The following is a 26367-nucleotide window of genomic DNA, read 5'->3' on the forward strand; positions in this document are numbered from 1 at the left end:
AAAAGTTCTGGATGGGATAGAATTTGTTAGGTGTGTCCAGGAAGGATTCCTGACACAATATGTAGGCAGGCCGACTAGAAGCGAGGCCTTACTGGATCTGGTACAAGGCAATGAACCTGGTCAGATGTCAGACCTCTCAGTGAGTGAGTATTTCAGAGACAGTGACACAACTCCCTGACCTTTATCATAGTCTTGGGCAGGGATAAGAGCAGAGAGTACATAAACTTATTTAATCGAGGGAGGGGTAATTATGATGAACTGGGCAGGAACTTGGGAACAGATGTTGTTAGGGAAATGCACAACATAAATATGGAGGTTGTTTGGGGTTCTGAATAGGTTTGTCCCATTGAGACAGAGAAAGGATGGTAGGGTGAAGGAACCATAGTTCACAAGAGATGTGAAACATCTCGTAAAGAGGAAGAAGGGATCATATCAAAGGTTTATGAAGCAAAGATCAGAAGAGCTCTTGAGAGTAAAAAGGTAACCAGGAAGAAGCTTAAGAAGGGACTTGGGGGAGTTAGAAGGGGACATGAGAAGGCCTTGACCAGGAAGATTAAGGAAAACCCAAGGCATTCTACACATGCGTGAAGTACAGGAAGATGACTAGAGTGAGGGTAGGACCAATCAGGGAAACATGTGCCTGCAGGATATAGGAGAGGTCTTTAATGAACACTAAGCTTTAGTATTCACCAGGGAGGGGGTCCTTCACAAATGTGAGGACTGTGTAGAATAGGCTAATATGCTGGAACTTGTCAACGTTAAGAAAGAGGATGTGCTGAACTTTTGAAACACGTTAAAGTAGATAAGTTCCCAAACATGGACAAGATTTACCCCAGTTTACTAAAGGAAACAGGGAAAGAGACTACTGAACCTTTGGCAATGATTTTTGCATCCTCACTGGCCACAGGAGTATTACCAGAAGATTGGAGGGTAGCAAATGGTATTAATTTGTTTAAGAAAGGTAATGGGGATAACCCTGGGATTATAGACAAGTAAGTCTTACTTCAGTGGCGGGCAAACTATTGGACAGGATTCTTAGATTCAGGACTTACAAGTATTTGGAGAAGCATATTCTGATTAGGGATAGTCAGCATGAATTTGTGAGAGATAGATCATTCCTCAGAAGCCTTGAATGAATTCTTCAAGGAAATGATAAAGGTAGATGTGGTGATTATAGATAAGGTGTTTGATGAGGTTCCCCATGGTAGGCTCATTCAAAGCATCAGAGATCCAGAGAAACTTGGCTGCATGGCTCGCCCACAGAAGGCAGAGGGCAGTGGTAGTTGGCATATATTCTGCCTGGAGGTCAATAACCAGTGGTACTGCACAGGGACCTTTGCTCTGTGATATTTATAAATGACTTGGACAAGGAAGTGGAAGGGTGGGTTAGTAAGTTTGCGGATAACACAAAGATTGGTGGTGTTCTGGATAGTGTAAAAGGTTGTTGTAGATTACAATAGCACTTTGATAGGATGCAGATCTGGGCAGAGGAGTAGCAGATGGAGTTCAGTCCGGAAAAAAGTGAAGTGATACACTTGGGAAAGTCAAACTTGAAGGCAAAGTATGAGGTTAATGGCAGGATTAAAGCAAGGCAGAGGAACAGAGGGACCTAAGGATCATTCTGGAATTATGACATAATGGATAACATAATAATGGATTAACTAGAATGAATACGTCTTCAGGAAATAAAACCTGCACAGATTTTAACTTCCATCTGATACTTTGTGGTTAGTAAAACCAATGATTGGGGTGGTACATTCTGATTCTGTCCCACTGAAACTACATTGGGGAAAACTGATGAATGTTCCTGCTGTAAGCACATTGTTAAAGATGTAGTTCTGCCACTTAATGCAGAGCTCAGGACAGATCTGCTTTGTCACTTACCCTTCTGGTTAACTGTATATTCATGAAGCCATCCTTCACACTAACAAGAAGGGATACAGTTTGGGTGTCTGCAGTTTGTACTCAGATGCTTTTGGAACAGACACCAGTCTTGAATATTCAAATGAATTCTGCTAATTAGGATATGCTACCATTGTAAATATGTAACTCTATAAATTTAACTAACTACTTACGAAATGTTGAAGTAGGCGATTTATCATTACCATTATGTGCCGTGTCATATGACTTGGTGATCGTGGTCTTACGACCATGATTGTTCTTGGCAAATTCTTCTATAGAGGAGGTCTGCGATTACCTTCTTCTGGGCAGTGTCTTTACAAGACAGGTGGCCACAGCCATTATCAATACTCTTCAGAGAATGTCTGCCTGGCATCAGTGGTTGCATAACTAGGCTTTGTGATTAGAGCATTAGGAACTGATCATTGATATCCCAGTGTTGAAGAAGTATAAAGAATCACGCCAGAAGAGTGAGACTCTCCTGGACTCTCTCACTTTTGGAGTTTTGCTGTGTGAATAACAGTTCCATGAGGTCAGATATGAAGGCAGAATGGCAGGTTAAAGGCAGGATTCTTAGCAATGTGCAGGAAGGGAGGGGCCTTGGGGGTCCATGTCCATAAATCCTTCAAAGTTGTTATGCAAGTTGACAGGGTGGTTAAGGAGGCGAATAGTATGTTGGTCTTCATTAGTCAGAGATTGAGTTCAAGAACAATTGCAGCTCTAAAAAACTCTGGTTAGACCAAATTTGGAATACTGTGTTCAGTTCTGGTCACCTCATTATAGAAAGGATATGGAAGTTTTAAAGAGGGTGCAGAGAAGATTTACAAAGATGCTGCCAGGATTAGAGAGCATGATTTGCAGAATAAATTGAGTGAGCTAGGCCTTTTCTGTTGGAGTGAAAGAGGAGGAGAAGTAACTTGATAGAGGTATACAAGATGACAAGAAACATAGATAGACAACCAGTGTCATTATCCCAGGATTGAAATGGCTATTATGAGGGGGCATTTTAAGGTGACTGGAGGAAAGTATAAGGGGAGGATGTCAGAGGTAGGGTTTTAAACACAGGTGCGTGAAATGCGCTCCCTGGGGTAGTGGTAGAGGCAGGTATATTAGGGACTTCTAAGAAACTCTTAGCCAGACAGATGGAATGAAAGAAAAATGAAGGGCTATGCAGGAGGGAAGGATTAGATTGATCTTGGATTAGGTTAAAAGGTTAGTACAACATCGTGTCTAAAGGGCCGTAATGTGCTGGATTGTTCTATGTAAATCGTGTTAACCGGGGAACTGAGATGAAAGGTGGAAGATGATATTTTATCTAGAGGGAGAAAAACGATGTTTTGCTTTGTTATTCAGGGAACAAAAGTTTATTAAATCCAGTAAAGCTCCAGCAATCCACAATTGAATGCCCAGAAATCCTGAAGGTTCAGACTCATGGGTGACTAATTAGTTGACAGTGTGATCAAGAGGTTCCATGTACATTGGGGTCTGCAGCCAGACTAAAGGACTGGGCAAGTCCAGAGAAAGTGAGTGGGGCCACACTGTGGGATGGCTGTGTGGCAGGTGCTGGGGTTAGGGTCAGCAATGTGGGTAGGTTTGTGGCTAGAGACAGAATCCAAGGAGCTTATGTTTTTCCCCACTCCCTTTAAGTTCACAGAGTTCAGTGGAAGATGAAATTAAGTGTGTTTGCATATGAACAGGAGTGACATCCTTTGGTCAGGAAAATCTGCCAGCTCAGCATGTACCAAGAGTGACAGATTATCAGATTTTTACTGGATTGGGGACAACTTGCTCGGTCACCTGAGCAATATTTATTCCTGAGCCAACATCATTAAACAGCAGAATCTCTGGTCAATATCACATGGTAGGAGCTTATTGTGTGCAAGATGGCTAGCTAGCACCTTTCTAACAAGAGTAAGTATATTTCAAAAACAATTGGATGGATGTAAGATGCCCAGAAAACCAGGGGAAACTCTATACAGGGGGAAACATTACTTGTACTACAATCTCTGGAAAGTGGCTTCAGTTAAGTCACGTGCGATAGTTGAATTGACACAGGAAGAATTATTTGCTGCAGCTCCCAGAGTGGTTTTCATAAAGATTTCATTGTTACGATCGAGACACAAGAGACAGCAGATGCTGGAGAACAAATGTGCTGGAGGAAATTGACAGCTCAGGCAGCATCTGTGAAAGCAGAGGAACAGTGGACATTTTGGGTGGGGATCCAACGATTGTAGTGCCAAATCTCGTGAGGAGTTTCATTGATTGCAAGAGTCCAATGATCTTATTGATGTTCAATGTTCAAACAAACTACTACAACTGTCAGTGTTGCAGAGCGCATTCAAATTTTCAAGGAATACAGGCTAAATGTTCTCGTCCAGCCAAAACTGGTAGAAACTGGGTACCATTCCACTGAAGAGTCAATGCAAGGCTCTTGTATTGAAGAATGGCATTGATCAAGAGCTCTAAAGATGCTTGTCAATCAGTTCATAACTTAGTGAGACTATGGTTCAGAATATATTGCATCTTGAACTTAAGGTTGATGATTATCACGATTCGTGTACAAGAAGCACAAAACTACGACTAGACGATGGTACATAAAATACATACTATTGAATATAAAGTAAATGCTACTTCTTAAAAAGATACTTCGATTATAAAATCTGACACTATTAAGACACCCTAGTAAAGGATTATTGTAGATGTCCAAAGAAAGTATAATGCATTCATAACTCATTTATTTTAGAAAATATTGTCCACAAAGTTAAGAGTGATGATTTCCATTAATACTTAGAGTGGATTGCAAAGTCTGAACCACTCCAAGAGTCCCAACTAACACAATACGTCATATCACTTGTTGACTGCAGTTCAGATTCTACACCAGAAACCTATCTAAATAAAGGGGCCTCCTGGTACTGTGAAAAAGCACCCAGATTACACGCAGCCATTTGGAATATCACAACAGTTTGCCAAATGTTTATATTTGAAGTACAGCACACTTTTCTATGGGCAAGTTATTAAGTCACTTGAAAAGTTAATGTTTTGTAAGGTTGTCAAAACGCAAGCAGCATTTTGTTCCTCCGATACTTCATCTAATCTCTTTCTCTACAGTTACAGCTAACCGCTTTCACTTCTTCCAACCCCATTCTCTACAATTACAAACTTACAGATTGTAGCAGTTTGCAACATATGCTACCTATTCTCTTTAAAAATGTCCCTGCACTCCTACAGTTCATAACTTAGTGAAACTATGGCTCATAACATATTGAAGCCTGAACTGAGCAGTTTTGACTGGCACATGACTCATGTGCCTACTTTCCTTCAAACTTCAACTCCATCAGCTGATGTCACCGCTTAAGAGTACAATGTGACTTAAATTATTAAATTGTCAGTGTTATTAAAGCATAACAATAGAATGCTCAGTGCAAATCCCAGTCAGTGATCACTTTTTCCCCAGCATTCACTTAAAATTCTTAACTTTGTTTGTAATCTCCAATAGTTTTTACTTCTCCTGCTTACAATGACAGAAACCAATTAGGCGAACTCCTTACCAGTGATACTATGTCCAAGAGGAAGTCTACCAAGAGGCAGAATTCACCCAGAGAGTACTCCGACATTTCCTTTCCCTGAGAGGAAGCCTGCAACCGTGCATTCAGTGTTCTCCTGATGAGAGAATTAGAATCACGTTTATTATCACTGACTTGTTTTGCAGCAGTAGTAGGTTGCAATGCATTAAAAAAAATTATCTAACTAAAGCATTTCTATGTAGACAGCAGTGTTCAAGTTCAAATATATTTATTATCAAAGAATGTATAAATTATACAACCTTGAGATTTGTTTGGTCACAGCAGGAAACTCAAAGAACACAATTTAAAGAAAAAAAAGAATAAAAATAAAAAAATAAAAGACCAACACTCAATGCACTAAAGAAAGAAAAAAATACAAGTCATGCAAACAATTGAAGCGAACAACAATATTCCGAACGAGAAATTCGTCCTCAAATCCAAACCCTGGAGCAACTCAGGGTAGGCCTAAAGCCTCTCTTATCAGTTCATCATATTGGTGGGCATGGAGCACAGCAGTCAGGGAAGTCCTCATAGCCCTCAGCACCATGGAGATGACCATCACGAAGAAAGAGCGAAATCGGCTTTCGGCCCAACTGACATTTGTCTTTTCAGTCTATCTGGGTTGGTGTTTAGATTGAGCCACAATGGAACAGTGAAAGGCTCCACCCCCTAGAGAGAGGAGTAAACAAATCGGTTCTTGCCTCCCGTCTGGACCAGCGTTTAAATTGCCTGAACAGCAGATCGTACCTCACACTAAGATCCAGGCACCGCTGCTCCAAAAGGCCCTGGGCCGAGACCACGCTGCCCAGTGACTCACTCTGGGCCCAGGTTTCGTCACCCAGCCTGAAGCCGCTCTCAAACTCTTCAAATCAGCTCCGTGCCCAGAGCGATCCAACCTCGCATCCTGGCCAGTTGTATGAGCATCGAAATCAAAACTCCTCTGCCTGGGCCTGAACTTCTCCTGACAGCACCCAGGGTGACCCAACCTCAATCTTGGGCCAGTCGTACAGGCATCAGGACTCCATCTACATTGATTCATCCCACGAACCCCGCCTTGCCACCTCTCATCCCTTCACTGTTTGCAACGATAATTTAACACAATTTGCTGGTGGCATAGTGGCATCAGCATCGACTTCGGGACGAAAGGTCCCAAGTTTGAATCCAGCCGGCTCCCCTGCACGCTTTTCATCCGTACTGGGTTACGAGCTGGTGATCTCTTTGGAAACTCACTCGGCAGAAGGCAATAGCAAACCACTGCTGTAACTTGCCTCGTACGCAATTCCCCACTACGTCAGAGAGGTGTGGAGGGAAATCGTCCACTAACCAGAGAAACTCCAGATGCGACGCACCTTTCCTTTCCTACCTCAGAAATGGTACTTCTAGTGATTTTTTTTTAGTCAGACTTCTCAGCTTTTTGACTACCAGGAAGCTGTCACACACATTCGATAGCGCCATCTTAATCCAGATACTAATAGAAACACTCTTTCCTTCATGTGCTTCTTTCATATGTATACAAAATTGTTCTTTACTGGACCTAATTTTCAATCTCTAAATTATATTCCATGCCTCAAATTTCACCCTCTATTTTACCCAAAGCTAATTCCTAGAACAGCAAGCCTTGATTTTAATTTTCTACCTTTGTTTTCAGATCATGTCAACTCTCTACCTCAATTCCAAAACTTCTGACTTTATCCTTCCCAATGCCTAAAAGTTGCCTAATTATAAGGTGCTGAGATTTCTATCACACTGATTCTCTTGAATACACAAATTTTGATAAACTGACAATGCTCAGGCCATAATGATAGCAATTCCATGTCCAAATCCCCCTACTTCTTCCACTGCTAAACTGCTTGTTAAAACTGATGCATGGCAATTAAATCTCGTTGGCACAGTGTCACATTTTAGAGCCACTAATCTGCACAACACAGAAACAGGTTCTCCAGCCCACCCTGTCCATGCTGGCCTATTTGCTCAACTACACTAATCCCATTTGACTTTACTTTTCTGACCTGCATACTTAATTATCTGTCTAAATGCCTCTGAAACATGGCTTTGTTTGGACAACATTCCTGTGTTGTGCCTCGGGAATGCTTTATGTTAAAAGCTTCCTAAATAGATACAGATTTCTTTTGTAATGGACAAGGCACAATTCTCACTGCGAGATACAACCTATTAAACTATCATAGAACAAACATACAACTTTAGTGAACTTAATAAAAGCACAGTTTTACTACAGCTCAATAACAATTTCTTAAATTGTTACCCCCACCACCTGTCTTGTCTTTTCCCTTTATTCTGTCGTGAAGGTTAAAAATAGCTAGGTTAAAAAAAAACTTAACTTACTATTCCCTTTTAACAAGGTTTAATAAAGTATTATTTCACACTTGATTGCTAGAACACAAAAAATATCTAACAGATAGGCTCATACCATTTTTGTGTTTAAAAACAATATGCTTCTGTGGAAATGACATGACTTCTGCACCCAGTAGTACTTGAAAAAATGTCAAAAACAATTGCATAAAACAGCAAATGCTGGAAATTCATGGGAGGTCAGAGAAGATCATGGGAGAGAGAAATAGTTAACATATTTCATATTGAAGATAATTATCAGTCTCAAAAATTTAATTCCAAATAAATTTTGAATATATCCAAGCATTTGTAATACTTTATTTAAATAACCATTCAGCAAATAAAAATTCTGGAAACTTTCCACAAAATTGTCCCAAAATCTTTAAAAAATACAACTCTGGAGAAACTTGGCTCTACATGTTGAATGATTACTACAATACAGTTAGTAAAAGACTTACCTACAACATTCTTCAAACCAACGAGCTATATAGTCCCACATATAGTATGGTTCAAATGAATTAAACAGAAGATTAGCTGTTTTAATTAGTTCTGAAGTTTTCTTATTCTCTCTCATTTTGCTGAAAAAAAAGGAAAAATAATAATTAGTGTTCTTCTGAGTTTAGAAACATGGTACAACTGAAGTATAAACAAATAATTCAAATGATTTATTTTCTGAATATAACTATGAACAAACTGCAACTAATATTTCACACCAACCAGATCATACTGTATAATAATACGTGGATTCTGGTTAATTGGGACAGCCTCTTATTTGGGACAACTCTAAAAGACCAAAAACTAATTGAGAAAATAGCAAGGATTTTCTTTGTTTCTCTGTGCCACTTAATTAAGAAAGGGCACTGTTGTTGAACAGTTTCTAACTAGCATCAGTCGTGTGCATTTGCGTGGCCGCTAGACACAACACTTAGAGAACAACATTTTTAAATAGTCAGTTGCATGTGATTTTCTGTTCACAGAGCTGTGATATTTTTCACTGATGGTTGGTGAGAAATAAGTAATTCAGAACTGTTTTACTCACTTCACTGCAGTTTCAAACATTCAGGCTTGAAGATGCGAGGAACGTCAGGTAGTAAAAATGAAACAACTTAATTTCTTCAAGGATATACTAAAAAAATTAAGTTATTTACATCTTGAATGTCACAAAGAAAATGAAGATTTAGAGGATAAAATCAAAATGATTGTATGAAGGCGGTCCATAATCTGCACTTGGTGGCTGCATTGATTTTATTCGTTTATAGTCAATCAAAAGAACATGGCAGCATACAATGAATTCCTCTGTTGGTAATGATTAGGAATTAAGTTTTATTAGAAACAGTTTTATAGTACTGTAGTGTATGGGTAGTGTTCTAATTTGTTCTGTATTTCATTTGAATACATCATTTGCTATCCAATTAAAATTATACTTTATACTTCATTGTCGCCAAACAATTCATACTAGAACGTACAATCATCACAGCAATATTTGATTCTGCGCTTCCCACTCTCTGGATTACAAATCGATAGTAAATATTAAAAATTTAAATTATAAATCATAAATAGAAAATAGAAAAATGGAAAGCAAAGTAGTGCAAAATAAACAAGAGGAAGGTCCGGATATTTGGAGGGTACGGTCCAGATTAGATTATGAGGACACGCAGTCCTCGTTTATTGTCATTTAGTAATGCGTGCATTAAGAAATGATACAATGTTCCTCCAGTATGATATCACAGAAACACAAGACAGACCAAGATTTAAAAAACTGACAAAAACCACATAATTATGATTAGTATTATGATTATAATTGAGGACACAGTCCCCTTTTACTGTCATTTAGTAATGCATGCATTAAGAAATGATAAAAATGTTTTTCCAGAATGATATCACAAAAACACATGACAAATCGACTTAAAAACTAATAAAACCACATAATTATAACATATAGTTACAACAGTGCAAAGCAATACCGTAATTTGATAAGAACAGACAGTAAAAATCTCAGAGTCTCTCGAAAGTCCCATCATCTCATGCAGCATCTCATGGTAAACCTCCAGCACCACCAACTTGCCGATGCAGCATCCCGGAAGCATCCGACCACAATCCAACTCCGAGTCCATCCGAAAAACTCCGATTCTCCGACCAGCTCTCCGATACCGATGCACCGAGCATCATCTCTACCAAACATTTCGAACCCAGCCCTGGCAACAGGCAATAAGCAAAGCCGAGGATTTGGGGCCTTCGTCTTTGGAGATTCTCGACCGCACAGTAGCAGCAGCAGCGAAGCAGGCATTTCAGAAGTTTCTCCGGATGTTCCTCTGTGCTTCACGGCTGTCCCCCATCAAATCCGGATTGATACACATATAGTTATAACATATAGTTACAACAGTGCAAAATAATACCGCAATTTGATAAAGACAGACCATGGGCACGTTAAAAAAAAAGTCTCAAAGTCTCGAAAGTCCCATCATCTCACGCAGACGGTAGAAGGAAGAAAACTGTCCTTGCCATGAACCTCCAGCGCCACAAACTTGCCGATGCAGCACCCTGGAAGCACCCGACCACAGTCGACTCGAGTCCGTCTGAAAAATTCGAGCTTCCGACCAGCCCTCCGACACCGAGCACCATCTTTGCCGAGTGCTTCGACCCTGGCCCCAGCCGCCAAGCCACGGGCAAAGCTGAGGATTCGGGGCCTTCCCCTCCGGAGATTCTCGATCGCACAGTAGCAGCGGCAGCAAAGCTGGCATTTCAGAAGTTTCTCCAGATGTTCCTCCGTGCTTCTCACGTCTGTCTCCATCACGGCATCTTACTTCACAAATACAGATATCATTCACCGGAGAGGCCACACACGCTGCGCCGCGCCACCATCTTCTCCTCCCCACTAATTAGTGTCTTTATACCTTTTAACTATTACCATGAAATTTCAGCTACTTGGGGCAGACACTTAACTGAGCCAGAATGTACTGGTCCTGATGTTTCCCAATTAACTGAACTCCACTCTATAATTTAAAATTCTATGCCATGAGTGCTGTCCAACAGTGATGACAGGAACCAACAAAGTATTCTGCTGTACAAGGTCTATTCCCAGGCACTGGAGTTAAAGAACACACATGTCCCAACCTACTGCAAGTTTGGGTACATGCTGCTGCCCATAACCTTAACCCTGCTGCTCATCACTGTAGTTTATTACCTACACAGACTCCTAATGAGGTAATATTTCAAATATAAAATTCCCCTCCTGTTCTAATTCCTTGTCATGGAGCAGAGAGTGTCCAAGCACTGTACATGTAAACCCCAGTTTCACATAACCTCCTAAAATGGCTTAGTATCCTTTTGTTCTCCTACTCTGGCTTCTTGCACTTTCCAATTTTAACTGCTTCACCATTGCTTGTCCAGCTGACTGAATTTGGTAAATTTAGCACATTCCTAAATGGAATTTTCCTTATTAAAATGCTGTGTCATCAAATGGCTCAGCCCTAAACTCTGAAATTTCCTAACACTCTATACTTGCACCAAACACTTCTTCTAAGATACACACAGCTCTCTGACCAACCCATTGCTTACTTATGTTGGGAAAAGAATCTCATATTGCATTTTCTGATAAGGGTCTTGGGATGTTTTACATCAAAGATGATTCAATAAAAGCAGATTCTGTTATTGAACAAACTAGCCCAAGAGGTAAATCATAAATATCTGACAGGATAGAACACAGAACAAAGAGTTAAGTGCAGGAACAGGTCTTTTGGGTCACGATGTTGTGCTGAACTAATTAAAAAAGCCAAGCCAAACTAATCCTCTCTGCCTGCACAATGTCCATATCTCTCCATTCTCTGCACACTCAGATGTTTATCTAGGAGCATCTTAAACACTTCTAATGTATTTGTCTCCACTATCACCCTGACGGTGCTTTCTGGGCACCCACAGCTCAATGCAAAAAAAAACTTGCCCCACACACCTACTTTGAATTTAGCCCTTCTACCTTAAATGTACGTCCTCTTGCATTGGATACTTAACCCTGGATAAAAGGTATCAGCTGTCTACCTTAACTATGCCTCTCCAGCTGATAACCTTCTGACAGGCTCCAGTCAGCCTCTGCTGCTCAAGAGAAGAAAGCTCAAATCTCTTCGGATAGCACTTGCCCTCAAATCCAGGTAGCATTCTGGTAAACCTCTTCTCTCCCCTTTCCCAAGCCTACTATGATGGGATAAGCGGAAATGAATGCAATAATCCAGATGCATCCTAACCAAAGCTTTTATAAAGCTACAACAAAATTTCCCGACTCCTGAACTAATAGAGGCAAGCATGCCATACGTCTTCATTACCACCCTGTTAACCTGTATAGCAATCTTCAGGGAGCTTAACGGACTTGGACCCCAAGATCCCTCAGTACATCAAACATTGGTGCTTGTCAGCTCATTCAACACTCTCATGACTCTCTGTGTGAAGAATTTTCTCCTCATGTTCCCCTCAAACATCTCACCATTCGCCCTTAACCCATGACCTCTGGTTGTAGTCCCACTCAACCTCAGTGGAAAGAGCCTGCTTGTATTTACCTATAAATTTATAAATTTTGTATACCACTATTAAATCTCCTCTCAATCTTCTACGTTCTAAAGAATACAGTCCTAACCTTTTCAATCCTATAACTCATGTCCTTCAGATTCAGCAACATCCTTGTAAATTTTCCCTGTACTCTTTCAATGTTGTTTATATCTTTCCTGTGGATAGGTGACCAAAATTGCACAAAATACTCTAAATTAGGCCTCACCAATGTCTTATACAATTTTAGCATAACATCCCATCTCCTGTACTCGATACTTTGATTAATGAAGACCCTATCTACCTGTGACGCCACTTTCAATAAATTATGTACCCATATTCCCAGATCCCTTTGCTCTACCGCACTCCTCAGTGCCCTACCTACTGTTCACTGTGTAAGACCTACCTTTTCAGGTCCTACCGAAGTGCAACACCTCACGCTTGTCTGCATTAAATTTCATCTATCATTTTTCAGCCCATTTTTGCAGCTGTTGTTGATCCCTCTGTAAGCCATGATAGCCTTCCTCACTGTCTTACTACCCCCAATCTTTCCTCATTGTCCTCACTACCCCCAATCTTAGTGTACTCCACAAATCTGCTGATCCAGTTAACCACATTATCATTTAGATCATTGATATAGATGACAAGCAGCAAAGGACACAGCAGCAACCCCTGTGGCACACCACGAGTCACAGGCCTCCAGTCAGAGAGGTAATGCTCTAATACCACTTTCTGGCTTCTCCCACAAAGCCAATTTACTACCTCATCCTGAATGCTGAGTGACTGAACCTCTCGACCAGCCTCCCATGTGGTACCTTGTCACCACCACTTGTTCTGGCTCTTTACATGGATTACCATTCTGGTCTTCCAGGTCCGGTGCAATCCTTTTGTTCTCCTTCACTCTGTCTGCTAGAGCAACTTTATGTCTTCTTTTAGACTTCCTGATTTCTCTCTTAAGTGTTCTCTAGCATTTCTTGTACTCCATAAGCACCTCATTTGTACCTACTTGTACCTGCTGCGCACCTTTTTTTCGCTTAACCTGGGCCTCAATATTTCTTGATAGCCAAGGTTCCCTACACTTGTTGTCTTTACTTTCTATTCTGACAGGTACTTTGTACTCTCAAAATTTCATTTTTGAAGGCCTCCCACTTTCCAAATACACTTTGGCCAAAAAACAACTTATTCCAATCCACACTTGCCAGATCATTTCTGATACCATCAAAATAGGCCTTTCACCAATTTAGAATCTCAACCCAGGGACCAGACCTATCTCTCTGCATATTTACTTATGGAAGCTCAAATCACAGCTTATTGGGTCAAAGCTGACCTGGGACTCAGGACAGCTAGCACTTACAGGATTCCCTGTGAACGCAGAGCAGTGTCTATCGGCCAGGTGGGACACACAGTGGAAACCCGCATCAAGGAGCACAGGAGCTGTGTCCATTTTGGTTACCCGGAGAAATCAGCAGTAGCAGAACACTGCATTCACAACGGCCACGTGATTGACTTTAAAGGCACAAAACTACCGTGCTATGCCAATGGCTTTTGGGACTTCCTGGTGAAGGAAAAGTTTGAAATAAAACTAGAGGACAAGAATTTTAATAAAGACGAAGGTGTCGCTCTAAGAACTCAAATTCCATTATAAACAAAGTGGGACATGGAAACCTGATTGGATGAGGACTAAAACCAATCAAGAGGGATAGACGACAGGAGTATAAATACCAGCAGACTACCCAGGCATCATCCCTGATGAAGCTGGCAGAGTTTGTCATCAAAACGTCAGTTAATATTGATACTTGTACCCGGCTGGAAGCCTGAGAAGAGTTTATTCATCTAATCCATCTAGTCCTTTTACAGTATGGGATTCCCAGTCAATATGTGGAAAATTAAAATTACATACTATAACAACCTTATTTTTCTTGTAATAATCTGCGACCTCTTTTCAAATTTGTTTCTCTAAATTCCTAAGACTGTTGTAATATAGGCTCATTAACATGGCCATACCTTATTTATTTCTCAGTTCCACCCTTAACGCCTCACTAGTCGAGTTCTCCAGTTTGTCCTGACGGAGCACTGCGGTGACATTTTGCTGACTAGTAGCATCACCCCTCCTCCTCTAATCCCTCCTGTTCTGTTGCGTCTAAAACAATGGAACCTTGGTTGCAGGAGGGGCAGGATTAGCAGCTCAATATTCCAAGTCTCACTAATGGCTACAACATCATAATTCCAGGTGTTGATCCATGCCCTGAGCTCATCCACCTTTCCTATGATATTCCTTGCATTGAAATATAGGCAGCTCAGGACATTAGTTGCACCATGCTCAACCTTTTGATTTCTGACTTTGTCTGAGGTCTTGCCAACCTCTGCCTTCACGACCTCGCCATGAACTGCTCTGGCACTTTGGTTCCCATCCCCCTGTAACTCTAGTTTAAACCCCACTGTGCGGCATTAACAACCCTTCCCACTAGGATATTAGTCCCCTCCAGTTCAGGTGCAAATTGTCTCTTCTGTACCGGTCCCACCTTCCCTGGAAGAGAGCCCAATGATCGAAAAATCTTACGCCTTCCTCCCTACACTAATTCCTTGTTCTATCAGTCTGTTGTCACCAGTACAATCTTCTATGCAGTGCTGTGCTGGGGCAATGGCATCAACACCAACACGGATGATGCCAACAGGCTCAATAAACTGATTAGAAAGGCTGGCTCTGTTAGAGGAGTTAAACTGGACACACTGGAGGCTGTGGTACAACAAAAGACCCTATGGAAAATCCTGGCAATTCTGGACAATGTTTCTCACCCTCTGCATGCCACCTTGGCTAAGCAGAGAAGCACTTTCAGTAATAGACTAAGACAACTTCGCTGCTCCAAAGAGTGCTATACGAGGTAATTCTTACCCTCGGCCATTAGGCTCTATAATGAGTCGGGGAAGGGATGACCCCCCCCCCCGTTAGACTTGTATTGCTACCATAACACTGTAATTTTCTTTGGGACCAATAAAGTATCTATCTATATATTAAACTGTATAATCTTCTGGCCTCTCTAGCACGTGACACGGGTAGCAATCCTGAGATCGCAACCCTGGAGGTTCTGCCCTTTGACTTAGTACCTAACTCCCTGAGCTCCCTATACAAAACCTTGTCACTCACCCTACCCATGCCAATGGTAGACCATGACCTCTGGCTGTTCACCCTCGATCTGAGATGTCCTGGACCCTAGCATCTGGGAGGCAACATATCATCCGGGACTCTTGTTCTCACCCCCGGAACCTCCTATCCGTTCTCCTAACTACTGAATCCCTTGTCACCACAGTGCGCCTCTTCTCCCCCTTCCCTTCCAAGTCACAGAGCCAGACTCCGCGCCAGAGACCCGACCACTGTGACTTTCCTTGTTACGTCATTCCCCCACCCCCAATAGTATCCAAAGTGGTATACCTGTCGTTGAGGGGGCTGGCCACAGGGGTACTCAGCACTGGCTGTTTAACCCCTTTCCACTTCCTGACGGTCACTCCGTTTCCTGTGTCCTGCTCCTTGGGTGCAACTACCTCTCCATATGCTCCATCACCCCTTCAAATGATCCTCCTGTCTTCTCTGGGCATGTCAATTCTGAATCTAAATGGCCAAGTCACCATGGATCCCATGCACCTCAATCTTCTAGATGAAAAATCTTGTCAAACACCTTACTGACAGGTCTATCTTCATCACCTCTTCAAAAAACTCAGACATAACTTGCCCCTCACAAAGCCATGCTGATTGCCACTAATTAGGCCATGGTTTTCCAAATGCTCATAAACCCTACCCTTAAGAATCCTCCTCTAACAGCTTCCCCACCGTCAGTCTTTCATTGCCAGCAAGTTTCCTTTACAGAGTGAAGTATTAACAATAATGTTTCAATTCATTCAGCATGATCAGTGATCACGGTAATTCCCCTGCCTTTTTCCCCCACCCCCCAGTTTTCCACAATGCCATTCAATTGGAAGAAGGTTTCTCCTGTTCCTAACCTGTATGCTGCCAACTAACAACATTCTTTTGATAGTCACAGGCCTATTACGCTCACTCATGCAGAGTCGATTAAAGCAGTTTCCTGGAAAATCAGTGCCTGAAGCTCTGTTCAGAGTAGGGTCAGGAAAGCCACAGATTGTCAAGCTATTGCTTGAGGAATGTACCAATAGATGGATTTCATCTAGCTCAGGTACATTATTATTATTAAAGTTCCTTTTCATGCCTTGTGGCGCACCAGGCAGCATTTTTTGTCATTTCCTTAGCATTTGTCTGCTTTTACGAGGCCAAGTTTAGGTTAGCTCAACGCTGAAACCAGCACAGATGGAAAGCGAGCAAGGAGCTGGCTGGATTTGAACCCTCGAAGTCCGGTGCTGATGCCACAACACCGGTCAATGAAGCTCAGGTACTTAGTCACACGTTAGCACAGAAACTAGCTGGCTACCCTCAACGTAATCTTTGACCCAAGCATTTAAAATATGAGTTTGTACAAATGGCAATGGCAAATGTGTGAACATGGGCTCAGAATTAAGACATTCCTTTTAAAATGCACGGTCCACCTTACCCACTGCGCTGATGAATTTAGCACACTTCATTTCTTAACATTGCAACCATTGTTTCTTAACACACAGTTCAAAGTAAATTTATTATCGAGGTACTTTGAATGCCTGCAAGGAAATGAAACTCAAGAGTAGTATATGGTGACATATAATTACTTGGGTAATAAATTTACTTTGATTTTTGACACTTTTACTTTGCTTTACTTCAAAACATGTAGGATGGACAAACAGTAAATACTTTGCTGTATTCAACCCGATAATATAATCATTTTCATAATTTCCAAGTGAAATAAATAAAGTCAGAGGTCTATCATGCTGGAAACACTGAGCATCAATGTTCCCTCTAAGCTGTGTGCACACACACATCTTTTGCTACCAGTGCACAAAGGAATTTTAACTGCGCACAAAAAGTTGGCAGGTTAAATATATTTCACAATTGTACACAATCACATTTCCTTTTCCGGTTTCTAATGCAGACAGTGTTGACAATGTAGAGTTTGAATGCAGATTTTAGAACTGGCTTATTTATACTTTTATTGAAAAAAATTATTGATTCACTATGTCGGATTCTGAAGAAGCAAACAGCGTGAAGTGCAAATGAACTGCCAGTTCATTTAAAGCAGAATGTCTTATTATCCTTAGAATAGCTTCAGGTTTACTTCAACATAAAAATTTAGTGCGTACGTGTTGTCACTGGGCAAACACATAGCACAGCACAAGATTCTTGCACACACCGGTCATTACAGATTAGAGGAAAGTTGCTGAGCATGTCAAGCACCATTCATGCAGAGAAGGCCAACACCAATATTCGATAGCCCTTCTCTGCTCTGCCCTGCCCTGAAACACTGGCTCCATTTCTTTCTCTGACTGCTGCCCTATTTATAACCTCTGCAGTTTTTTCACAATTTGATTCCAGGTGAAATGATGCCAGATCTTAGAAGTAAACACAGCTCCTTCAAGATGATTTTAAGAAACCCAATTAAAGTAGTACAGTATACCAAACAAGAGAAAATCTGCAGATGTTGAAAATCCAAGCAACACACACAAAATGCTGGAGGCCAGGCAGCATCTATGGAAGAGTACAATCGACATTTCGGGCCAAGACCCTTCAGCAGGACCGGAGGAAAAAAGATGAGGAGTAGATTTTAAAGGGTGGGGGGGGGGTTGGGGAGCGAGACCATAAGATGATAGGTAAAACCAGGAGGGATGAAGTAAAGAGTTGATTGGTGAAAGAGATACAGGAAGGGGGAGTCTGATAGGAGGGGACAGAAGGCCATGGAAGAAAGAAAAGGCGTGGGGGGCAAAGCACCAGAGGGAGGCGATGGGCAGGTAAGGAGATAAGGTGAGAGGGGGAAAGGGGATGGGAAATGGGGAGGGAGGGGGGGGGCCATATAAAGTATTATACCTGCTTAACTGAGTCTGGTCTTTGCTGTAGGAAGGTTGTGTCTTCAGGTTCAGTTCCGCTTTGCATTGTGAATGTAATGTTCTGAAAACCTCGATAAGTACATCTTCCAGGATTGCTGGCCCTGCAATGACAGAATCAACTCTAAAAGTTCAGAGTAGACAAAGAGTTCATAGCGACATTAGCGACAACAAAATTTCAAACTACTCCTGAAGACAAAGTGTGCATGCGGCAGTCGTGCATGCAGCCCGGTACAGCAGTTCCGATCTATTCTTACTTTCTTCTTCTTACTTTTTAATTTACGTTATTTTTTGTATTTTTTTCTCACGGTAACACGTCAAAGCTGCACCCTCTCTAACATGCTGGTAGAGAGAGTTTTATTTGGGTTTTCTTTAGCGCTGGAAATGGTTACATCCCGACACACGGGACAGAAGCAAGGTCGTATTGTGTATTCCATGGACCAGCAAAGACCGGCCGGCTTAGCAAACAGAGCGGTGGACACCCCTGCTGAAATCCGGAGGAAAACACACAGAGGGGGATCACAAAGCCAAGGAAAGAGAACTGGGTCAAGACAACAGAGACTTTTGGAGAAGAGGTGTTCGGTGGGTAACACCATTCCGGCTGACCGGAAGTGCACTGAGAGCAGTAAGCGTAAAGGAGTTGGGTGCTTACTGTTCTGGCTAACAACGGATGGTGCAATCCGGGGTATATTACGATCGAGGAACATGTTTGCAGACTAGATATTGAACTTTTTACTGTTGGACTTCGGCCACATTCCACCGTGATACAACACTTGGCAGCACGGGAGGTCGTTCCTGCCTGTGGCCATCGAACGTGCAGCTCCTCCCGTGGCGGGTCAGACACCCTGAGCCAATAGACTGGTCCTGGACTTATTTTCCATCTGGCATAGTTTGCATTTTGGTGTTTGATTGTTGGGGTTTTTTGTATTGCTATATCTACGCTCTATTCTTGGTTGGTGCGGCTGTAACGAAACCAAATTTCCCTCGGGATTAATAAAGTATATCTATCTATCTATCAATTGATCCAAGTAGTATAATATACTCCTAAACAACGCAAGTCACAGAACAGTTCATTAACTTACTGTGTTACAACCTAGCAGGATGTAGGTTAGTAATGATTAAACTGTAACTGAATTCCTCATTCTGTTTGCGTTGTTTCAAAACTTACATAAATGGGGTAATTCACGTTGTCCAGTAACAGGTTACAAAACAGTATTAGTGGTAGCTTGCTATCAACGCTCACTTACAAGGAGCTGATTCACATGGGCATGGGCAGAAAGCAGAACTACTCACATCATGCAGGGTAGAAGCTGAAAAAGATGGTGCAGAGCCACAAGCTACTGCACAGTATTGTCCCGGAGGGTAAACGCACACTGCAAGCTGATAGAAGCACATCTGATTTCTTCAAGCTCTCAGATATGATGCTTTCTCTAACACCGTACAAACAAAGGTGCGATCCACCCCAACCTGGTGATCACACAACCATTCTCACAGTCACTGCAGGATGTTGAGTTGTGTGCGGGTCGTGCCATTAAGAAGTGGGACCCTTTGATAAGGCCCTCACATGGCATCCAGGAGCCCGACTAAATCTGAGTTCAGCTCAGGAAGCCTGGCAGACAAACGGTCACAGCAGCTGCTGCTTTAAGAAGCTTAGTATTTTTACAGCCCTGCTTGTTGGCCAAGAGGAACACAAGTGCACAAACACAAAGGAATTAAGTTTTCTTTCTGTTAACCGTAGAGTTATACAATACAGAAACAGGCCCTCAGGTCTGACTCTTCCATACCAACCAAGGTGCCTTTCTGAGCTAGTCCCATTTAACCCGTATTGTACTAATCTAAACCTTTTCTATCAATGAACCCGTTCACGTCCTCTAAATTTTGATGCTGTACCTGTCTCAACCACTTCTTTGGTAGCTCATTCCATACACAGCACTCACCTGCCTCCATGTGAAAAATTTGCCCTTTAGGTCCCCTTTAAACCTCTCCTCTTTCATCATCAATCTATGCCCTTGAGCTTTTGACTTCTCTAACTTGGAAAAACAACAGCGAGCATACACGTTATCTATGCTCCTCATGATTTTATGAACTTTTGCAAGTCTTCTAATATTTGTATATCTGAGCACTTGTAATCCTATTGTGACGCTGTCACTTCCTTTGGAATCAATAAAGTATCTATCTATCTCTAGCCTCCTTCGCTCCAAGGAAAAACAGTCCTAGCTTATTTAGTCTCTCCTCATAACTCAAGACACCCAACCCTGGTATCATACTTGTGAAATTTTTCTGTACACTCTCTAGATTAATCACATCCTTCCAACAACATGGTGACCAGGAATGTGCAAAATATTCCACGCACAATCTTACTAACATCCAATACAGTCAAAACATGATGTCCCAACTCTTGTACTTAGTGTGCTATCCCCTGAAGCCATCCATACTTTAGTACCTTGTCAACTTGTGTTGCAACTTTGAAGGGAGATATACTTGTTCCCCTAGGTATCTCTGTTCTACAACACTCACCAAGAGCTCGTTATTGATTGTGTATGTCCTGCCCTGGTTTAACATCCCAAAATACATCACTGCAACCTTCTCTGAATTAAATTCCACCTGCCATTCCATGGCACACTTGCCCAGCTTCAGACAACCGTATACCACCGATAATGGTGTCAACTACAAACTTACTAATCATGCCACCTACATTTCTATCCAGATCACTAATATAAAAGACAAATAACATCACGGATCCCTGCAGCACAGCAACGATCACGGGCTTCTGATCTGAGAAGCAACCCTCCAATACCACCCTGATTCCTTGAACCAAGCCAATTTTGTGTCCAGTTGGCCAGCTCAGCCTGGATCCCATGTGATGTCACCTTCCAGATCAGCATATCATGTGGAGCTTTGTCAGGCACCTTACAAAGGTCCATGCAGACAGCCTCTACCTATCCCTGACCAGCCTCCTCCCACTGAAAGTTCTTTCAGTCCATAATACAATACTGTACCTAGTTCTGGTTTATCCAGGAGACTGATGAGTATGCGAAAAGGTTTCAGATCATGCAAAGGTGTCCGTTCTTCCTCTCCACATCCTTTCCCTTGCAAGATTCCTACCATGGCCTAAAACCAAGGTGGGAGAAGGGAAATTAATGTGGGTAAAACAACCAGATTAATTGACTCAACAAGGAAAATCACAGCACACAAACCTTCCATATAAAGCTACAAATCAGACAGTTAACAAAAACAGGTTTTACAAAGTAACATTTATATCTGTTCTTTCAATCTTTACCAAGAAAGTACCATTCAGATTTTAAACTTTAAACTTCTACAGTTATTTCTGAGCTAGAAAATTACCATAACCTTGTTTTCTATTTGATAAATTCAAATATATGCATAATGGTACATTTAATGAAGGATCACCTCAGATTTTCCAATCACTAACATCCTATACAGCTGAATCATCTACCAGCTCTTATACCTAGTCCAGACCTCGGGAGGGGAAAACAGGAGCTTCAACTGAGAACATTTGGTTCAGCACCCAGGGCATGCCCTTTTCTCACTGTTACCATCAGGTAGGAGTTACAGAAATCTGAAGGCACACTCTCAGCGATTCAGGAACAACTTCTTCCCCTCTGCCAACAGATTCCTAAATGGACTTTAAGCTTTGGACACTACCTCACTTTTTTGATACACAGTATTTCTGTTTTTGCATATTTTTTAATAATCTATTCAACGCGTAGCACCATGGTCCTGGAGGAACGTTGTTTCATTTTTACTGTGTACTGTACCAGCAGCTTATGGTTGAAATGACAATAAACTTGCCCTGAATTAATTTACTTGTTTATTTATTACGTTTTCTTTTCTCTCTCTCTGCTAGGTTATGTATTGCACTGAACTGCTGCTGCAAACTTCACATCACATGCCAGTGACAATACACCTGATTCTGATTCTGAAATTTCCAGGTTATGTAATTTTTTTAAATACATTTTATTTTCCTGAAACAAAAATATTTATTAGATTTTTATGAATGCCTGTAAGACCTAAATATACTCAAATATTAATGCAAAAGTTTTGCATAATGCAGCTTAATATAAATCTAAATTGAGTTACTTTAGGTAGCAATGACAATAATATTTTCTCTCCATCCACAGTAACATTCGGTTCAACTTCCTCTTATATGTCAGACTTTTCATTTATACTCATCCTACAACTTCTGTGGACAGATGTCCCATAAATCAAAACTTAAAAAGTTCATGCCTGTAGTGATAGATTAGCGTACTCTTGGATTAATTTTCCCGTCTATGGCTGTATTTAAAAGACATGGGGATTCCCAATATTGCCATGTGATCTGTGAAAACGCAGCAATATCAACCATACCGACATTTTGTTTTTTGTAAGACAAGTTTATATGTAAGAAGAATAAGCAAACTAAGAGTGATGAAGCATTTATCTTATCTCTACCTTCTTCACAAAATACAATCTTGGAAACATCCACTAGCTCACTTAACCTCCTCTTTTCCAAGGGGAAAGCGCCTAACGTTTTCAACATCTAGTTTTTCTTGTCCCAGGACACTGAAACTTATGAACCTGTCTTAGACTCTGTACACCTTTCCCAAAGTGTGGTTCCAAAAACACTTCTATTGCTGAGGCCTATTTATAAAACGTTATCATGTAAACTCTTACCGATCGACAACAGCAGAGGTCAGGACTGAATCCAGATGCTGGAGCTGAGCGACAACAGGTCTATGAGCTGTACCATCCTGCAACCCTTAATTGTTCTTGCCACATTGTTCTACCTCACCTCCACCAAGTTACCCACTGGATCTCCAGAACACAGATCATCCCAACAGTCATTAAGCATCAGTACACAAATGGTGCTTTTGAATGTACATTTTCCAAGGATAACATCCAAGACAAAGAACAAAGCTTGTGGTCCACCAGGCAAGAATGATCCCTGCTCCCCTGTATGCCGAAGGCACATGGACTACCTATAGAGCTCCTCACATTACAGCATCATCTGACTTCACTGGCAGGATAAGCATCAGCACAACTCCCAAGCTAATACTTCCAACATCAAGAACCTAATTACATTCAGTCAGCTCTGACATACAGTACAATCACTTGCACCCTCAACACATGACACCCAAAACAGATACTGTTTGAGACCATCCACTCTCCAATTTGTACTTCTTGCAGTAACATCCCCATTAATGGAGAAGCAGCATCCAGGATGGCAAGGAGGACCTTGAGACCATTCATTGGCAGCACATACAGTCCAATCTTAGTGAAAGTAAATGAAGGAGCATACCACTTTCCAAACTAATGTGTCTATCATCCACCCCAACTATGGCAGGATCTCTGTTGGATGCCTCAAAACCCACTGAACTGGAGTGGAAGTCATCCATCCTCCATCCTTCATGTCAGCACAAAGAGGCAACGATTATCACACAGAGGAAGTATTTCACTTTATTTTAAGAACATTTTGCTATTATCCTCCCTTTTTAATCTTAATCTCTTAAATAACCCATTTACAATTATTGTATTTGAAGTGTGCTCCCACATTTACCTTGACTCCACATATTTATATCATGAAATGCCTTTTTAAAAAAAAACTACAGAACTCCAGCATTTGTAGCATCTACTTTAATCCTGTATGTTATGTACTGAAAATTTAAAATATTTTTATTTATTTTATTGAGATGCAGCATGGAACAGGCCATTCTGGCCCTTCGAGCTGCGCACCCAGCAATCCCCCGATCTAATCCTACACAGGACAGTTTATAGTGACCAATTAACCTACCAACCGGTACGTCTTTGGACTGTGGGAGGAAACCGGAGCGCCCGGGGGAAACCCATGCGGTCGTGCGGAGACCGTACAGATTCCTTACAGGCCTCAGCGGGAATTGAACCTGGATCGGCTGTACTGTAAAGCGTTGTGCTAACCACCACACTGCTCTGTCGCCCACTGCACCAGAAATCTTCGGCACCCTAACTTTTAGCAAGTCTTTTCCTTTACCTAATTTCGGCATGAATCTGGTTAGATTCTAGTCACTATTCTTCACTGCTCTCTCACTTTCAGTTATGAGTGCCCTACACGACGCCGATCACATCCTTCATTATTAAACGAGTAATGTACTGATTTGGGAAGCAGTCTCGGAATATAACCTGCTGATGATAAGTATTTGGAAGTCACCAATTTATCCTGACTAGTCAGTCAGCTGTTGTTAAGGGATCTCAAAACAAAATGTGTACCTGAATGAGTAGATCTTTAGAAAAGGTATTGAAATAGTAGATTGCATGTTCTTCTGGATTGCTGTGCCTGGTACTTCTGGGGCCTATAATAACACCATTGTTATCGAATCCTAGATAAAGTAAAAAAATAGAGTTAAATGTACACAATTGAAATGTGTGGTTACTATAATATTTAGTGTACTTTTCCTAGGTTTAAATACAAAGCATTTTACTCACCAAAATGTAATCCATTTAAAGAGTGCAAAAAAAAACATACAACTTGTTACTCAATGATTATATTTGTTGGCTTTCAATAGACTAAAATATCTCTTCATGCTAAACACTTACATTTTATACTAAATCTCACAGCCAGCTTCACATCCTTGAGATAAGGGTCAAGGATCAACTTTATTCGCCATATACATTTACACGTATTACGGATTTGCAGTGGTGTGTTGGCACGACATACAACAAAACAAAACAACATTCAGCAAATATAAAGAATAAAGAATTATATAAATATAATGTTAGAGATTATAGTACGGATATGGAATAAAATGTGCAGAAATACATAAACACCAACTTGCATTTGCAATGTAAACAGTGGTTTAAACTGTTTACAGCATAGTGCAGTGATGGAGTAACAGATGGGGAGGGGTGGAAGGGGTTAACTAGAACAGTTGATTGGATTAACTACCTCGGGGAAAGAAACAAATGCACACTGGATGGTTTGTATAAAAACTACAAAACTCCAATCCAATTCTCCATTTGAATTCAAGGCATAACTGCAGAAAGCAATATGAACAGATTGAAGTGGGAAACTAATCTCAAGACTAGAGTTGCAGTGGTTCAGCTCTCCACGATGAATCATTATAATATTAAATCTCAGTAAGCTAAACTAAACTGGACAAATGCACACAGCTCACGACACTTGCTCTTACAAAATCACTACAGTTGGCTCCGCATGGCATGCTGACCCGGAAGGCTGCATCTAACAGAATCCAGGGAGCTAATTAACTGGATTCAAAGTTGGAAGCAGAGGGTAGCACTTGAAGGTTGTTTCTTGGAATTGGGGATGGTGACTAGTGGTCTGTCGCAAGGTTCAGTGTTGGGAGCATGGTTATTCATTGGTTGTATAAATGTTTTAAATGTGAATGCACAAGGCTTGATCAGCAAGTCTGTGTGTGACACTAAATTAGGACGTGTCGTTGCAGCAAAGGAGGCCATCATTCATTTCAGTGGGAACTTGATCAGTTGGGGAAGTGGGCAAAGGAGTGGCAAATGGATTTCAAAACAGTTAAGTATTGGTGATGCACTTTGAAAAGTCAGTCATTGCAGGACTTCTAGAATTCATGATAATGGAACAGAGGGAGTATAAGTGCAAGTGCATCGTTTGTTGAAAGCAGCGACACAGGTAGACAGGGTGATGAGAAAAGGCATTTAACTCACTGGTCTTCAGCAGTCAGGACACTGAGTATAGGAGCTTATGTGGCTGTTGGTGAGGCTGTGGACATTTTAGTCACCATGTCATAGGAAAGATGTAGTTAAGATGGAAGGAGTGCAGAAAAGATTTATGAGGCTGTTGCCAGGACTGGGGAGTTTGAAAGTTATGAGAATGAGGAGTGACCATTTGGAAGTTTAAAATTTTGGGAGGTATAAACAAGGTAGACGGCAACAGCTTCTCCCTCAGGGAAGGGGACATAAGCTAGGGGGTCAAAACTAGAGGGCATAGATTTAGGGTGAAAGCGGAAAGGATTTAATAGGGACCCGAGGAGCAACTATTTTTACCCAGAGGATGGTGGTCTATGTTCTATCGCAAATTAAT

General features: G+C 41.4%; 1 protein-coding gene across 7 annotated transcripts in view; it reads right to left on the reverse strand.

The window, feature by feature from the left end:
* Positions 1–26367, reverse strand: part of dop1a (DOP1 leucine zipper like protein A) — a 214119-nt gene that overhangs the window by 120816 nt on the left and 66936 nt on the right. For 6 of the 7 annotated variants that reach the window (XM_063056554.1, XM_063056553.1, XM_063056549.1 and 3 more), the window contains 5 exons: positions 24564–24673; positions 21320–21431; positions 18304–18424; positions 8270–8389; positions 5448–5559 (listed from right to left, as the gene is read on the reverse strand). In XM_063056554.1, coding sequence (XP_062912624.1) covers positions 5448–5559; positions 8270–8389; positions 18304–18424; positions 21320–21431; positions 24564–24673 — 575 coding nt within the window. The remainder of the gene's footprint in view (positions 1–5447; positions 5560–8269; positions 8390–18303; positions 18425–21319; positions 21432–24563; positions 24674–26367) is intronic. The other variant, XM_063056552.1, reaches the window with a different exon arrangement.

This window comes from Mobula hypostoma, chromosome 8, assembly GCF_963921235.1.
Source record: "Mobula hypostoma chromosome 8, sMobHyp1.1, whole genome shotgun sequence".
Classification (NCBI taxonomy): Eukaryota; Metazoa; Chordata; class Chondrichthyes; order Myliobatiformes; family Myliobatidae; genus Mobula; species Mobula hypostoma.